The sequence below is a fragment of the Lissotriton helveticus genome, chromosome 1_1, assembly GCF_964261635.1.
Source record: "Lissotriton helveticus chromosome 1_1, aLisHel1.1, whole genome shotgun sequence".
In the NCBI taxonomy this organism is placed as follows: domain Eukaryota; kingdom Metazoa; phylum Chordata; class Amphibia; order Caudata; family Salamandridae; genus Lissotriton; species Lissotriton helveticus.
This window is the reverse complement of record NC_136057.1, coordinates 2,077,899,949-2,077,918,653: the sequence shown is the minus strand read 5'-3', so window position 1 is coordinate 2,077,918,653 and position 18,705 is coordinate 2,077,899,949. Positions and strand designations below refer to the sequence as shown.

The 18,705-nt window shown below is 44.5% G+C and overlaps 1 protein-coding gene across 1 annotated transcript in view; it reads right to left on the bottom strand.

Moving 5' to 3' along the window:
* Window positions 1-18,705, bottom strand: part of COL24A1 (collagen type XXIV alpha 1 chain) — a 979,161-nt gene that overhangs the window by 539,935 nt on the left and 420,521 nt on the right. The window contains exon 10 of the mRNA XM_078645481.1: window positions 16,845-16,889. Coding sequence (XP_078501607.1) covers window positions 16,845-16,889 — 45 coding nt within the window. The remainder of the gene's footprint in view (window positions 1-16,844; window positions 16,890-18,705) is intronic.

The following is an 18,705-nucleotide window of genomic DNA, read 5'->3' as shown; positions in this document are numbered from 1 at the left end:
TTTTTGCATATGTAATGTGTAGGTGGTTTAGTAGATACATTGGGTCTTTGCTCCAGTAGGCCTTGTGGATAGCCTTCTGGAACACCCTGCCCCTCCACCTCATGCAATCTGTGTTGTTTACCCAATTCAGGAGGGACCTCAAGACCTGGCTCTTTGACTGAACACCCAGACAGATCAGCAGCCCCTCCCCCTCAGCACCTTGTGACCCTCACTGGTGAGTAGCCAAGCTATACAAACTCTTGATTGATTGATAGATACAGCAGTGCCTTTAATTTTATCACAGGGAGGCAGTGGAGTGTTTTCAAGGTTAGTGTGGCGCGACCAGACATCCATAAATTCAGAACCATCTTGTCAGCTAGGTTTTGTAGCTTATTATTTAGCTTCTTCACTAGGTTCAATGTTATGAGTGGTCTGAAGAAGGAGAATGTCTTGTAGCACAGAGAAGGGAAAGTTGAAGCTCTTAACACTTGCATTGATTAGGGAAATGATGGAGAGTTCCAAGCCAATAATAAGTCTCATGTTTTCAGCTAACAGGCCAGTCGACATGGAGAGAAGTGGACTGGTATCCTAAAATAAATAGGATTTCTGTTTTTTCACAGTTTAGGTACAAGATGCTTTCTCACAATTGTTGGATGTAGTCTAGGAAGTTTGTGATCTTTATTCTGAGGGTGGATATAGATTTGAATGCAACCTGTATACATCTGTAAATTGACCCGGACTGGCAGCAGTGCATATATCCGTTAAACAGTAGGTAGAGAGTGCAGCATCTTGAAGAACACAATGCTGTAGTCCTAAAGAAGAAGATTCTCAGTTTGATCACTACAAAATAAAGTAATTTAGTTTAGTACATTTCCAGAAATCCCAACATTGTTTTCAGTCTCATCAGTAGAGTATTGTAGGCAGTGATGCCATATGTTGCGGAGAGGTCATGAATATAAATTAGCTTACTGGTCTTATGCTAATTCAATGAGTGTTGGAACTGGCCCTTCTTGCAGGGTCATCCTCAAACTTTTTGCTTCTTCCTCCCTTATTTTTCCTGACCCGTGGCTGTTGGCAATAGGACTCTGCGCACTTTACCACTGCTGATCAGTGCTAAAGTGCATATGCTCTCTGTTTAAATTGTTATTCTGATTGGATATACATGTTTGGCATATTTGTATCACCATGAAGTCCCTAGTAGAGTGCACTGGGTGTGCCAGGGCTGGTGATGACAAATGCTACTAGTGGGCCTGCAGCACTGATTGTGCCACCCACAGGAGTAGCTCTAAAATGGTGTCTCAGGCCTGCCACTGCAGTGCCTATGGGCAGTTTAGAACTGCCATGTCCTCCTGGTCAGTGTCCCCACTGACCAGGCCTAACCCTTCCCTTTTTGTACACATCAGTCACCCCTATGGAAGGCCCAAGGTACCCCCCTGGGCAAGGTGCAGTGTATGTAAAAGGTAGAGCATGTACTAGTGCAGGTGACATGCTCTGGTAGTGAATGGCAGCCATTTTCGTTTTTCACTACTGTAAGGCTATCTTGCTCCATAGGTTAACATGGGGGATGCTGGCTACAGTGGTTAACAGCATTTCTTCCCATAGGAACAAGATAGGACATAAGTATCTAGTATCCCTGAACTCAGAATTTAATAACACATCTTTTGGGAAAGGTTGTTTTTAAATCCTGTATTTGAGAACAGCACTTTTAGAAAGTTGCTGTTCTCTTGTCTGACCCTTCTGTGTGCCTGGGCCTGTTTGTGTATTGACTGTCTGTTTTGAGAGTGACAGGGGCTGGGGAATTCCCCAGGAGGGAATTCCCCTGGATGAGTCAGCACTAGGCTGAATGACTGCATTTGCAACTGGAGTAGTGGGAGGAGTTAGCACCTGGGCTGAATAGGGCTGTGCCTGCCTTCCACAATGCTGGCTCCACCCCCCTGCTGGGCGGCTGAGGACCCTGCCCCTCACTCTGAAAGGAAGTCAGAAGCCAGCAAAACAAAGTACTCAGGAAACACCCAGAACTGGTTCAGACCGGGCTCAGGGCCCACATGCACAGAGAGAACAAAGACTTTAGGGGTATAAGTACAGGACCCCTGACAACAGAAAATTAGATCATCCTGGAAATCAAGAGGGAACCTCTGCCAAGGAGAAAGCTGAAACTGAAGAAGGAAGATTGTCCTGCTGTTGCTCTGCTGGACTGACCTGTTGCTTTGCTGCCAAGGAGAGGGGAAGGACTTTGCTGTTGTGCTGTGTCCCCTTGCTTGAAGGAATCTCCAAGGGCATGAGGAGAGCTGGCTCCCTGTTTTGAAGTCCCAGGAACAAAAGGACTTCACCCCCAGCTTCCCTGAACTCTGCTGAGAGAGTTCTGTCCTTCCTAGAGTGCTTGATCCAGTTGTGGGGCCTCTGGAAGTTGTACCTGTGCTGGGAAGCTTGAAGCTAAGCTTGAGTGACTTTTGAAACTGAAAAGTGTCGCATCGCTCGCTTGCGGAGCGCATCCCCGACAGTGCGAGAAGTTTCCCGCCGCTACGGAGGTCAAGATCGTCGCAGCGCCTGACGCCGCTGCCAGAGACGTCGCATCCTTCGTTTGCGGGACGCACCAGACCGGTGCGGGAGAATCGAACATCGCTGCGAGTATCGTCGCAGAGCCTGTCATCGCTGGGTGAGATCGCCGCACCGCTTGCTTGCGGACCGCATCACGTCGCTGCGAGCATCGTCGCAGAATCAACGCATCGAGGAGCTGCGAGAGAGAGGATCCCCGCTGGACCGCGCATCGTCGCCCCGGAGATCATCGCAGCCTCTACGAGATCGTCGCATCGTGCCTTTGCGAGAACAGACTTCCTACGGAACCTACGCATCGGAATCCATACAAGTGGCCTTCCTCCCCATACAGACCGGATTCGTCGCAGCACGCCCGCTGCTGCAGCGGGGCTGTCGCATCGCCTCCCCAGGGTCTCAGGAGCAACGCATCGCTTGTTTTCCACCGCACCAGCTTCTGCTTTTGGAACTTTGTTGCAACTAAAAGGTACTGTGAGTAAACGTGGCGCAACTGTGAACTTTTCACGCATCAGTAGAGAATTCTATCACAACGTAGAGAATTCTAACGCAACCTTAAGAACTCTTTTTGAAACCATATTCTTGAACTGTGTATGTTGAATTTTTGTCGTTTTGGTCTTGTGTAGTTTAGATTAAAAATACCTTTATTTTTCTAAACTGTTGTGGAGTCAGTTTGTGGTGTTTTCACTGTGTTACTGTGAGTGTTGGTACAAATACTTTACGCATTGCCTCTGGTTAGCCTAGACTGCTCGTGCCAAGCTACCTAGAGGGTGAGCAGGGGTTATCTCAGAGGGTTATCTCCTTGCCCTGACTAGAAGCAAGGGTCCCTATTTGGACAGTGGTACCTACCTCTGCCAACTAGAGACCCCCAGATCTAACATTGGTGGTCAGGCGGTGGGATTTGAACTTGTATTTGTACTTGACCCACAGTAATTGGTGTACATCACTAGTGAGTGCAGACCACTACGCCACCACATACTGTTTGTTTTTTCCGGTGTCCTCCTGGAATTATTTTTGGATATTGAGACTCTGGCTAGTGTTGCACCTGTAAAATCCTGCCAAAATGGAAGTCAACTTTTTCCACCTGTGCATCTACACAGAAGAGGAGATAAAAGCCTTTTGCAAGAAGAGGGGGCTGCCCATGGAGAAAGATTCCACAAGGAGGGATCTTGAGGCATGCCTGTATTCCCATGAGGCCAGAATTTGGGAAGCAACATTAGCAGATGATTCTGAGGAGGAGGACTTCTCTGACAGTGAGGAAGAGAAAGATGAGTGGCTCCTTGCTACTGAGCAAAGGTGCAGAGAATTAGACCGGCTAAGCAAGGAAGGTATGATCCGGTGGGCCTTAGCCCAGAAAGAAAAATGGGACGCTCAAGGAAGGAGCTTTGCTGAGTTGGAGGTGGAGTCCAGCTCAGATGGTGGCAGCATGATTATGATATATAGTGCGGAGAGAGAGGTACAAACACCCAGAGATGTGGCGCCTGACTTGAGGGATGGGGTCGACATACACCAGGGGGTTCAGGTTTATGATGTAGTTCCAGTGGAGTGCAGTGTCCCTGAAGTAGATTGGGGGACTGGCACAGGGGACCATATTCCTAGTGGTGGGAGGGACACTCTACTGACTCTAGAAGAGAGGTACAGGGAGAGGTATTCCCCCATGGTAGAAACCTTGGTGTGTGTGTGTGAAGACCAGCCAGAAGAGTGTGGGTTGTGTGACAGAGACAGTCAGATACTGTCTTGCCAGTCTCAGGAGAGTGGTGTGGGGTACTTGTGTGAGGCACTGGAGGGTGAGGCAAAGGATAGCTTGGTTAACAACTGTGGGGGGCTGTGTGATTCATTTGTTGGAGAGCATATTTTAAGTCCCTGTTTTCCAGAGCTATGCCAACACCCGGTGGAGTGTGAGTTCTCTGATCCCAGAGAGCTTGCGTTGGAGGCAGACCTCTTGGTGGATTCCAGAGAGTCTGAGGAGGCATTTGGGAGTGATCTCAAAAGGAGTGGCTTAGGTATCTTCCAGACCTGTGAGGTGGAAGCGGTTCAGTGTAGCCCAGTTAGGTCCCAGTGTAGTGGGAGGGGTGTAGGGGCTCATGTCCGGTCTCAGTGGAGAAGGAATGAGTGTGGGACGGTGTGTCTCATGGTGCCCGAAACCCAGTCTCAGGGCCTGGAGGGTTCCTTAAGGGAACATCAGGTTGGGGACCTAGACTGTACTTGTAGGCCATTTGAGGAGTATCTCCTAGTGTCTGGTGAACGGGGAGTGCCTGTAACCAGGCCTCCATCAGTTCTAGTGTCTGGCAGTGCCGCTCCATTTGGGAGTGTACAGAAGTCCAGACTGAGGGGTGAGAGGGGGAAGGAGTCCCCAGTGGGAGAACCAGTGGGTCAGAGACCAGTCAAAAGGGCTGAGTCCCCAGTGAGTGACCATGGTGACCTCACTTCTGTCCTGGGGGATCTTCCCGCGCTGTCAGGTGGACAGGGGTCGGGAGATCTGCGCCAGGCAGACTGTCACAGGACACATGAGTTGTGTGTCACCCTCATGGGGGTACTGTGTGAGTCCCCAGAAGTCCTGGCGTGTCAGACAAATGCACAACCGCAGGTTTTGGTCCCTGGGTTGGGAGACAAGGTTCAGGATCTGCCTGACCTGGAAGGAAGGGCATCTGTAACCAGTGCCCTGACCAATATGGTTCCCAGGGGTACCCCTCCAGTAGGGAGGGTGCAGCGCTCTGGAAGGGGGTGCAGAAGGAGGGAGTCCTCGCCCCTGACCCCGGTACAACCTGAGGGGTTAAACCCTAGGTTGGGAGACCAGTTGCTGGAGGGAGGTCCTGAACTGGTAGGAAAGTTGTGTTCTTGGTTGTCCTGGTGGACAGGGTTGCCCCTGGAAGGAGGGCAGGAGTCTCACCCTGGGGGTGGACTGGGCCACACCGTTGTGTTGGCCAGGTGGGTACTGTCTACCAGTATAGGCACCTCAGTGAGTGAAGTCCTGGTGCGCCAGGCAAGTGTTCCACTGCAGGGGTTAGTCCCTGGGTGGGGAAGCCAGGTTCAGGCATTGTCTGACCTGGAGGCTTGGGAGCCTAGGTTTGAGGGCCAGGCCCGGGGTATCCCCCCTGACCTGGAATACCAGTTGCAGGATAGCACCCCTGAACTGGTGGATCAATGGTGCGGGACACCTGCCACAGGTGCCCTGGCTATTCTAGAAGGGGGTACCGCTCCAGGTTGGAGGGTACAGAGCCCCAAGGAAGTGGAGGACTGGGTGTGGAGAAGCCCACCTCAGCCTCCTGTCCAGCCACCGGATACAGGTCCGGGACTGGTGGGTCAGTGCCAGGTTGTTAGACCTGACATGACAAGAGAGGGAATGGACAAAGGGTGCCAAGCACCTGGGGCTACTGCTCCCCACCCTCTGACGCCACAGGGGTTTGAGAGCCATGAGAGGCATGAGGCCTGGGTCTCATCCCTGATCACTGTTGGTGGTCACTATGGCTTGCTGTCGGTCTGTTGGGACACACCTGTGAGTAAATTAAGGTTAGGTGCTGCACAGGTGGTGTCCACAGGTGAAGAGAAGGTTTCCACATGGATTGGCATGGTGGACTCTGAGAGTATGGATAGAGTGATCCAACTGGGTTTAGGATGGCGTAGAACAGGACTGCCCTGCTGTGTGGGCCAGTTTCCGTGTTCTATCGCCTTAAGCAGGGAATCCCATCGAGGTATCGTTTGGTCTACCCTGGCTTTAGGCTGGAAGGGGGTTGTGTTGGAACTGGCCCTTCTTGCAGGGTCATCCTCAAACTTTTTGCTTCTTCCTCCCTTATTTTTCCTGACCCGTGGCTGTTGGCAATAGGACTCTGCGCACTTTACCACTGCTGATCAGTGCTAAAGTGCATATGCTCTCTGTTTAAATTGTTATTCTGATTGGATATACATGTTTGGCATATTTGTATCACCATGAAGTCCCTAGTAGAGTGCACTGGGTGTGCCAGGGCTGGTGATGACAAATGCTACTAGTGGGCCTGCAGCACTGATTGTGCCACCCACAGGAGTAGCTCTAAAATGGTGTCTCAGGCCTGCCACTGCAGTGCCTATGGGCAGTTTAGAACTGCCATGTCCTCCTGGGCAGTGTCCCCACTGACCAGGCCTAACCCTTCCCTTTTTGTGCACATCAGTCACCCCTATGGAAGGCCCAAGGTACCCCCCTGGGCAGGGTGCAGTGTATGTAAAAGGTAGAGCATGTACTAGTGCAGGTGACATGCTCTGGTAGTGAATGGCAGCCATTTTCGTTTTTCACTACTGTAAGGCTATCTTGCTCCATAGGTTAACATGGGGGATGCTGGCTACAGTGGTTAACAGCATTTCTTCCCATAGGAACAAGATAGGACATAAGTATCTAGTATCCCTGAACTCAGAATTTAATAACACATCTTTGGGAAAGGTTGTTTTTAAATCCTGTATTTGAGAACAGCACTTTTAGAAAGTTGCTGTTCTCTTGTCTGACCCTTCTGTGTGCCTGGGCCTGTTTGTGTATTGACTGTCTGGTTTGAGAGTGACAGGGGCTGGGGAATTCCCCAGGAGGGAATTCCCCTGGATGAGTCAGCACTAGGCTGAATTACTGCATTTGCAACTGGAGTAGTGGGAGGAGTTAGCACCTGGGCTGAATAGGGCTGTGCCTGCCTTCCACAATGCTGGCTCCACCCCCCTGCTGGGCGGCTGAGGACCCTGCCCCTCACTCTGAAAGGAAGTCAGAAGCCAGCAAAACAAAGTACTCAGGAAACACCCAGAACTGGTTCAGACCGGGCTCAGGGCCCACATGCACAGAGAGAACAAAGACTTTAGGGGTATAAGTACAGGACCCCTGACAACAGAAAATTAGATCATCCTGGAAATCAAGAAGGAACCTCTGCCAAGGAGAAAACTGAAACTGAAGAAGGAAGATTGTCCTGCTGTTGCTCTGCTGGACTGACCTGTTGCTTTGCTGCCAAGGAGAGGGGAAGGACTTTGCTGTTGTGCTGTGTCCCCTTGCTTGAAGGAATCTCCAAGAGCCTGAGGAGAGCTGTCCCCGGAACAAAAGGACTTCACCCCCAGCTTCCCTGAACTCTGCTGAGAGAGTTCTGTCCTTCCTAGAGTGCTTGATCCAGTTGTGGGGCCTCTGGAAGTTGTACCTGTGCTGGGAAGCTTGAAGCTAAGCTTGAGTGACTTTTGAAACTGAAAAGTGTCGCATCGCTCGCTTGCGGAGCGCATCCCCGACAGTGCGAGAAGTTTCCCGCCACTACGGAGGTCAAGATCGTCGCAGCGCCTGACGCCGCTGCCAGAGACGTTGCATCCTTCGTTTGCGGGACGCACCAGACCGGTGCGGGAGAATCGAACATCGCTGCGAGTATCGTCGCAGAGCCTGTCATCGCTGGGTGAGATCGCCGCACCGCTTGCTTGCGGACCGCATCACGTCGCTGCGAGCATCGTCGCAGAATCAACGCATCGAGGAGCTGCGAGAGAGAGGATCCCCGCTGGACCGCGCATCGTCGCCCCGGAGATCGTCGCAGCCCCTACGAGATCGTCGCATCGTGCCTTTGCGAGAACAGACTTCCTACGGAACCTACGCATCGGAATCCATACAAGTGGCCTTCCTCCCCATACAGACCGGATTCGTCGCAACACGCCCGCTGCTGCAGCGGGGCTGTCGCATCGCCTCCCCAGGGTCTCAGGAGCAACGCATCGCTTGTTTTCCACCGCACCAGCTTCTGCTTTTGGAACTTTGTTGCAACTAAAAGGTACTGTGAGTAAACGTGACGCAACTGTGAACTTTTCACGCATCAGTAGAGAATTCTATCGCAACGTAGAGAATTCTAACGCAACCTTAAGAACTCTTTTTGAAACCATATTCTTGAACTGTGTATGTTGGATTTTTGTCGTTTTGGTCTTGTGTAGTTTAGATTAAAAATACCTTTATTTTTCTAAACTGTTGTGGAGTCAGTTTGTGGTGTTTTCACTGTGTTACTGTGAGTGTTGGTACAAATACTTTACGCATTGCCTCTGGTTAGCCTAGACTGCTCGTGCCAAGCTACCTAAAGGGTGAGCAGGGGTTATCTCAGAGGGTTATCTCCTTGCCCTGACTAGAAGCAAGGGTCCCTATTTGGGCAGTGGTACCTACCTCTGCCAACTAGAGACCCCCAGATCTAACAATGAGGAAATCCTCTCTGATGTCTGCCAGAACTAATTCTGTTCTCTCAGTGGGCCCGAAGCCTGATTAGAGGTCATATAGCCAGTGATTTTGATAAACACTGTCTTGAATCTGAACTGTAAGAATTTTTGCAGAAATTTGCCACAACATAGTAGGTTGCAAATTGTATGAGAGCCTATCAGAACTTTTGTGGCAGCTGTGGATTTCTTTAGAGGTGAAGTGATATTTGCATGATTTAACTGGGTGGGCACTATGCCTATTCACAGAGGTGAGATAATTATGTTAAAATTGAAACCAAGTCCTGTGCACACGTATCAGGATAATGGTTTAAGTGTACCATGTAAATTCTAAATAAATCTCAAACATTTCTTTGTCTTCGAAATTTTGGCGGTCAACATCAAGTGTATCATAAACATGGATTTTTTATGTCAATCCAGATCAATACAGAAAGAAAAAACAAACCAGCCAACATGTGTTTCGTCACAACGTGGTACAATTGTGATTCTTCAGGGCTGTATGTTCGTCACAAAGGTCTTATAATCGCTCTGCTGGTGATACTTCCGACCCGGTAGCGACACAGGTTAAAATTAAGGTAATGGCGGAAGGGTGAAAAGGATCCTTTCATGTGTCTCCAGGTATCGGGACATCTGTGAAAAGACGGGTGTGTCTTATTATGGAGGCAGTCCGCGCTCCAGGATCTCGTGTCAGAGATTAACGGTGTCCTATCCAGAATAGTGGACTATGTCGACCTCCATAATTTTGAAGACAAAAAAATGTTTGAGATTTATTTAGAATTTACATGGTACACTTAAATCATTATCCCGATACGTGTGTACAGGACTTGGTTTCCATTTGATTGTGTAGGTCATTGACCCACACACTTGGAGGGGTTGTTTCCTTTGGGTTTCTTCCCTCTGACCTGTCAGCACCGCACATACTCAGTCTCAACCTATAATTTTAGCGTACATGCCAGAGCGCCATTTCTTACTGAACTCAAGCTAAACCCTTCACAGATAAAAATAGATAATCAAGTTAGTTGTGCCATTTGTTAGAGAGATGTCTTACTTCATGCAGCAAGTAGGATATGGTTCAATTGGCAGATTATATGCTTTGATTGCAGTGAGTAACTTGTATGTAGCCTCCTCAGAAATTCAGTTGAAAATGGTCAAAGAGAGTTTTGGCAGATTATAGTGAATGGGACAGTATGGTTATGACCGAGCATTATTTATCACTACCTATGGATCTTTTCAGGTTTTGATCACTAATTTCAATAGATCTTCACCGTATTTTGCTGTGGCATCTGGAGCATTTGTAAGGATTCAGATTTAGCCTATTGCATGCAGATGTTAAAAACTTCCTTCATTTGATTTCTTACTAGTGCAATCAGACATCTTACTATTTGTTCTCCAAATACCATTTTGGTAAGTCCTTCTGCATATTGTGTAGTCAGGTTTGTTCCTTTCAGACTATGTTTTACAGCATTGTCCATCAAGGTTTTGCACTGTTGTTTCAGGATAACAAAATTGTGGTCAAACCATTTATCATTTACTAGCTTGTGTTTCTTCACATTCATTAGTGGCATGTTAAGAGCAAAGGAGGTGTTGTTATAGATGTTCTCAATTACACACCCGTGGTCATTGTTATTCATTGCTGTGAAAGCAGCAGTTTTGAATAGCTCGTCAAACTCCACATTGTTCAGGTCGTTTAGATGTCTCCTTGGTACAGGCACTTACTTCAATGATTTGACAATGTGAAAGAATTCTCCTGCAAAAACAATTGTTTTCTTTAAGTACTAATTATTTCCCTGATAATGATTTTTGAGAAATGCTAACATTCAGATATTTTTAACAAAGATGACTCTGAAGCCCACTACTTTGAAAAAATACTGTTCTGGACATAAAAATCGTTCAACAATTTTAGTTCCTCGCATAGTTAGTGGTGTATTCATTGGTTAGTAATGAGAAATCAAATCACCAATTCAGGTAGCCATATTACTAAATTGTTCACATTCAGATGGTTGAGGAAGTGATGCTAATCCCTTTAAAATTGTCTTAACTTGTGCTGCTGTTTACTTACAGCATTCTATTACCAGACTGTGAGAAGTTTCCAGTGATGATGTGTTAGAAGATGACCCAGGTTTCCTCTTTGTTTTGAGTTAAATCCTGGTTAGAAAATCCTCTATTTGCAGAAGGAATTACATTGCTGGTTATTGTTTCTTCTTTAAGATAGCTTATCTTTTTGGAAATGTCAATGTAGTTATCGCCACCTGGGCTAGATTTATGAATAGACTTGTTTTTTGGATGAAGCAAGCACAGAGCATTCGATCAAGGTCGAACTATTTATAAAATAGAATTTGGTACATTTGAAGATGGATTGTTTGATTATGCCAATGACATAGCAAACTAGAAATGAGATACTGCAATAGTTAAGATAAATACAGCAGGTACTTGATAGTCCATTGCATGTGGTTTACAGTTATCAGTCTAAACTGGAATACACTCTCCCAAGGATTCATCAATCATATTGATTGTTTATGTGGCTTTCAATTGAGGTGGCGTGTCTGTCTGGTTAGTTTTGTGACCAAAACAGAATGTTGAACAAGAAATAGCCCCTTCCCACTCTGTCTGTTTTATTACCCCTTTCCTTTAATAAAAGTACTGCTTCAGAGGTACATTTGTAATTAGTTGGTAGTCACTTAATCTAAGGTTGGGAAACTTGGGACTCATTTGTATATTGTTGAGTTATTATGCTCATAAATTTCAGTGTGTTTGCAGTAGGAGGATTTTTGATTATTTGACAACCAGAGGAGTTTTCCATGCGTTTATTCACAAACAGCTGTTGTAAAGCACTCCAAAACCATGTTAATGAGAAAAAACCTCTGATCTGACCAAACATCATGATGGATAAGAGTGAAATTACTGATAGATGAGTACTTGGTACAATGGCATAGGAATACAACCATATAACCCAAGTATTGTATGTAATTGTGGTAAAGTAGGTCAGGAAACTTCTGCAGCATTACCAGAGCTTTAAATCTTACAAATGATGCACATGAACCGTGCCTACCACCAATAATTCAGAGATACATAGAATGACTTCTGCGTATTATTACCTGCTCATACCACAAAGGCATTATTCATGGGGCAACAAAATGAGTTTTGCTACTTCTTTTTCAAAGTTTCATCAGGTTTTAGAGATTGTAAATACTACAGACCAATCTGGTATTCCTCTTGTTTTAAAGAACTTCAAGAACTTGCTCAGAATGCATATTCTATTGGGTGATTTGTGATTTTCCTTCTGTTTTGGGTAACACAAAGAAACTGGCACATTATTTGAGGTGAAGACAACCATTCTGGGTGAGGTAAATATGCTAATGTTACCTGGTGTGTCAACACCCTCACCCACTATTAAATGTGTCTATCCCGGAGGAGGTATTAATGGTGTGGGCCGGATTAGCAAATCATATTTCTCAGATTATTTGTAAGCAATACACTCTTTAGAATCTATTGGAATGCTACATCTCATTAAGACATATCACCTCAGCCATTTTTGGGCCCATATTGGTTATTCCAAAAACCCTGCAGATTTCTAGTATCAAAAGACTCATTAAAATGCTACAAATTCTTCAGAATTAAGCTGCAAAAGCACACATAGGTACACAAATGTATGAACATCTCTCTTCTATTTTTTGTAGTGTTCGCTGGCTGCCAATACAGTCAAAGATCAGATTCAAGCCTCTGGTTAAGTTCATAAGGGAGCTCATAGGAAGGCACATTAGTACCTGGTCTAACACATTTTGTGCTTCTTGCAACATTGGCTATGGTGGGAGCTAGATATTAGTACTTCACTAAGTCAGAAGAGCACATGCAGCTGCAGAATTCTTTACTTATCACCTACAAATCACATAACGTATTATCCCAGCCTTTGTGAGAACTGTAAACTAATTAAAGGTTAACTTATCAAACAAGGTTACCCTTTTCCTATTCTGCCCTTCAGGCATCCAAGTTAGTATACCATTAATTGTCAAACTCTGATAGTAGAAGGCCGGGTCTTGTGGCTTAGTGGACTAATGCCAAATTTGGTGGCTGAGTGGACTAATGCGTCCACTACAGGGGCCTGTGTTTGACTTCATGGTCACCAGTTCTAATCCTTGCGGGTCCCCCTCATCCTTTCATCCTTCTGAGGTCAATAAATTGAGTACCGTTGGGTAACAATAAACATCTGTTATTTAGTGCCATGATGCCTATGGGTGAACGTGTACTTTACAAATACATGTTATGCTATGTTAGTGATAATGCTTCATATCCAAGAGCTTGTAATCTCCCAGAAACCAACCAGTCTCCTTGAAAGTTCTTCTGAACATCATATTTATCTTAGTGAAGTTTATGGAGAATATTTGTTTCCTACAATATAGAAGCAATAAACCTAAAATCAATAAACCAAACTTTGCATGTTGAGATAACCCAAAATCCTTTGTACAAGATAGATTCAATATGAGATTTACAAGAAAGAAAATATGTGCAGAACAAAATGAAGATTGTATTTAGGGACTGTTTATTAGATGATTTTAAGAAAGAAATTCAAAAAGATTAAACAATGATATAAACATTTTAAAAGAGGAGAAATAAGCAAGCAGTAAAAATCTGTTGTATAATCACGTGTAAATAATCTCTATTAAGAAAAGAAAATTGTTTTGGTATGTGTTGCCTAACCGTAGGATGGAAAAGGATGCTAATTAGTACATATTGAACAAAGGATGGGGAAGGCAATGAAAAATTGCTGTATGACAATGGTATAAATGTCATCATTGATAAACGGCCATTAAAGCTATGCAGGAGGTCAAGTTGCTGAACGTTTAGGTTCTTAATGCTGTGTAATTTGTCTAGTTCTCCCAGTCCCAATACAATATACATTTCTCAGAACAATAAAAGGCACTGCGGTATCGGCTACCCACCATTTTCTCTATTTTTCTACACACACCAGCATTTCTAGCTGTACCTCAGGAAAATACCCGATTGAATAGTATGGTGAACGTTTCCTTACCTTTATGACTATTATACATTGTCACTGCTGACTATTTCCACCTGTTTAAAAACCTTTTCTTAGCCTGCCTCTGTACTGTATCCTCCTATAGTAACTACCTGATTATAACTGGATGTGACTAGTAAGCAGTGCTTTATTTGTAAAATGAATAAATAAACAGATCAATCAATAAATAGAATAAAATAAAAGTGAAAACATAAGTGCATGCACTTCTGAGACTGTTGAGTACCAAGGCTACCTAGTTATGATTCCATGTCATGAATCGTTCTTCCACCCAACACATATCCTGTGTTTTCCCACTTCTACTGGTTACTTTTCATTCATGTTTTCTCAAGTTTCTCACTATTGTTCTCTGCCACCTACTTTCTCCCTTTCTTACTTTTGTCTCTAAAGTGCTGGGCCAAAGTCTGCTAATACAATTAAGACTTGTTTCCTAAAAATGAGTGCTGGCGCACACTATCTGAAACCATCTGTACAAAATAGGCACTGGTAAGACCACTGGCAAGTCTTGAACTGTATTCAGGTACAGTGTCATCTTAGAGTTTTTTGGAGCTCTGGGCAATAAATATTTTGGTGGCCGTGTTTGGTACAATGTTGAAATGTATTACCAATTTTCTGCTCATTCAAGTCCTATGTAGCCAAACATTGAAATGTACATTAAAGGTGGAGATACAGAAATACACATAAGTGAGATAGTCCACTTTCCAAAGGGCGCACAGAAGATGAAAGCCCTGGGCAATTGCTTACTTTACTCATGCCTTAAAACATCTCTATTCAGATACAATGATTAACAGTTCACGTTATATCATATCTGCAGCAGAGGACTTCATCAAGTGTTCCCACTGCAGAACTCAGGCAACCAATGTAGACATTCTTTTGTATATTGTATTTATTTTGTGTCTTTCATTAAGTCCTCCCTTCAGTCTCTGACTGCCTAATTGCCCTTTAAATAAGTCACTGGGTGCAATTGTAGAATGAACAGCTGGCTTCATGTCAATGGAACACTATTTTCCATTCCTTTCCTTTTGCATACATATCAGTGAATTCTTTGAGTTGTAATTTAGGTTCATTTTAATTGAATCAATTGGACCAACAAACCTTATAACAATGATATGTAAAAGCAGAGTCTAGTTATGGAAAGTGGTGTCCCTGTTACATGGAGCTATCTGGTCACCCTATACAATGTTGTGTTATACTCTTAAGTCAATGCTGTTTGGAAACTGTTTTGTGTCAAGAACACAAAAAGGATCTAGTGGGAGAGGCCCTAAATTGGAGAACTTACAACTCCCTGCCTATGTATGAATCTCACAAAAAGTACATCTAGAGAAACTAAGAGTAACGGCTGACTGACCACAACCTTGTTGCAGTCTGGGTGTCGGTCAGAGTGTTCCAACTAATTTGCAGGGAAGAACCTCTTTTAGGACAAGAAACTTCACTCACCCAGGGGTGACATGCTTCATCATTCTTCACACTAAGGCCGGAAGGTCATTTGTGTGTGCTACAACTCTTCAGAATTGAAGAGGGGCTGAGGTGTTTTTAAGGAAACTCATATGAAGAGGTAAAAGGGAGGGTATGCGAGGGGCAGAGTGCAAATGAAGAAAGGGTTTAGGGTAAAACTGTCTATAGAAGGCAGAATAACCTTTATTCAGTGGTCTCCTGGGACAGTATTAAAAGAAGAGAGGACTAGGGGCTATCAGCAAATGTACCCCTACAGTAGTTAACATGTTTCTACCCTTAGATGACCCCACTCGGGGTTCAGGGGCATTCCTCAGGGCAAAGTAAATAGTCACTATGCATAAAAAGGAACACAATATGAGAAAATATTAAATAAATGTACTGGCCACCAGATGTTAGTGTCTCACCTGAAGTACTGCACTTGGGATAAAAACTGTTTGGAAATGGGGCCTAGCCAACACAGTTATCTCCAGCAAGCCACTTCACCCCACTGCTTCTCTACTGACAGAGATCCTAAAACGCCTGCTTGCCTGAATTAAGCACACTGTAAACAATGACACCATACACAAGTGGTGATGACGGTGCTGGTGGATGAGCTGCAGCTGGCCACACAATATGAGAGTCTGCACAATGTGATTATGGCAGACAGAAGAAGCACACATTTCAGTAATTAATGTGGCGGCGTACTTCAAGGCAAAAAAACGGTATACAAAAGGAATCAGTAGATATGATTACATCTGTTCTGAACGATGATGTGATTATTTAGACTGTAAGGGTGAAAGCCAAGGAGAAGCTACACTTGACTGAAATGCATTTAAATGCAATATATGATCTTTACTCAGAACACTTTAGTTCTTACAGCATCTATAAACTGGCTGATCTCCTTCTGTGACAGGAATATTTCCTTCCATCAGTTCATCCGGTAGTGTTTGCAGATTAGCCATGCCAAATATGCTTTCTGCCTTGACAGCTACTCTTATGCAAATAACGGTGCAGGCAGCAAAATTTTTCGTTTTTTCCAAGCTCTTTTCCTGTTTGTTCATGTGCAAGAATAGCAACCTGCAAATGTGTTTTGTTAATTTTTTTTCACAATACAACAGTATTTTTTAAGACAGAGAAGGTACTTTTACTATTTAGATCTCCCAAACATGCCTTTCTAAGCCCATCCCTCTGACTGTTCCCCCCTTCACCTACCCTTTACTCCTACTGCTATGATCTCCCAAAAACATTTTCTAGACCATTCCCTCTTCTGTACCACCACTATCCTTTCTAACACAACTAGCAGACTCACGTGTCCACCGCTAAAACTAATTTAATGATTCCCTATACTAATTACCCACTGATCCTGTTTGGGTTCTGGAGTAGCGTGCTGTCTGCTGAAAAGCGCTTGATACTCCATCAGGGGTAGCTGGTGGTATATTATTGCAAATAAAACAATTACAATTATATTCTACCAACAGCCAGAAAGCACTTGCACGACCACACTTTTTAAACCTTATAAATAGCCTCATGTGCTAAGTATGTATTAGTCTAGAATGATAAGTAAAGTATTGAATCGGGTCACTTTGGCGTCGTGAACAATTCAGGAAAAAAGACACCAAAGCAAAAGACACATTTACCATCTGTGGGGCCCGCGCATAATCTTTAAAAATAGATCACTTACCCTCACACCTTTAGGTCCCGGGTTACCTTCTGGTCCAGCTAACCCCTAAATAAAGAAAAATAAATGTTTCCTTTCTCATATAAATACAAATCTAAACATATACCATTGTGAACTCTTATGGAGGATTCTTATACATGGCAAGGACTCTAAAGTATTTTTAGACAGTCATTTATGGGTCTTCTTGAAAGGAAGGGAAGGTGCAACAATGTGAATAGATGACTTCAAATCAGGTTGGCAAAGATGCTGCTACAAATTCTGCCTGGCAACAGTTCAGTTTCAGCACATATTCTAAACTCCACACTTCTATCCCCATACAAAGCCCTGAGTTTGTAAATGTTAAACTGATTTTGCAGTTCTAGCTTTAGAGACAATGGCTTGTACATAATATGGGGTGCGCCCCTAAACTGAAAGACCGGTGGACAGGTGGCTTGCCAAAAGACCGAAAGCATAAAGAGTACAAGGGAGCCAGCCATCCGTTTGTTGATGCAAATTCCCATTTGTGCTCTGTGTGCGACCCCTTAGAGAGGTCTGTGTCTGAACTGTTCCAAAGATCAATGGCTGTCTGACCTCTGCCACAGCTCTCTGTGTGTACGACCTTCACCAGAGTTCTGTTTTCTATGACCTCTGTGTTTTGATTCTGCCAGAGTTCTGGTTCCGACCTCTACCTTAGCTCTGTGCCTCACCTACACCAGAATTTGTGTCTACTTGACCGATGCTGTCGCTCTGTGTCTGTCTGACCGCTGCAAGATCTCTGTCTGTCCAACCTGCAACAGAGCTCAGTGTCCACCCTCTGCCAGAACTAAGAATTTGACCTCTGCTGCATAGCTCTGCAAGTTGTATATTAAATGTTAGTCATTAGAATTACAGAAAATGATGACTCTGCTGAATGGCTACCTGCAAGGCCTAGTTATTGAAAAAAGTTGTTCTAAAGAGAACGGCAATAAAACAGAAGTACAAACATATGCTCACTTACTAACAATAATGATAACATCAGTTAGCATGGTGCAACTTCCAAGAAGACTTTTGTGCTTTGAAATGATCTGCAGAGTCTTATTTGGGCAACTAGGGCCCCCAGTGCTCTTTGCATGGCCTTCTCCACTGGTACCATTTGTAACCTGGGTTACACACACACACACAATCATCCATCGCGGGCTGGAATGTCTTGGGCTGTTGTGGTTACATGCAATACACTGAAAGGCTGTAAATGTGGCCAGCCCTTTCATTACCTGCTCAAATTTACAGACTCTTGTGTTACTTGACATGATCCACAAACATTGCACATCCCTAATCACGACAGGATACAAATAACTCATATCTTCAATGAAGGTATAATAGGTGGCCTGATAGATGCCAGATTCGCCATAAAACCCCAATGCATGTTACAGGGTACTCTCCACAACTATACCTTAATGCTATTGTTTTCTTAAATGTGGGTTACATCAAATAACAAGATGAAGTCAGCCAATAACAAGCACAACGATTGCACGTAACATATGGAGAACAGATCCTCTGTAACTGGAGAAGGAATGACAACCAGCTCTAGAAAATCTTTGAAGCTGGTGGGAATCTGTAAACCATTTTGGAATGATTTTGAACACATTTATATCAAGGTTCTTACTTCATTTAAAGCATTTAGGACTGGGGCAACTTTACAGGGGCCTCTACAAGGACCACCTTTGTGTGACTTTTTAGCCTAACTAAAATGGATATCCCCTTACTGATCATGTCGCCCAACACCTGCTTGAAGAATGACAAACATGTGTCGTGCAGGCAAAACTACCCCAAAGTCAATACCTACTGCAAGCTGCCTCTCCACTAGCAATTACTCAGCTTATCAAAGAGAGCAATCCGCCACAAAACA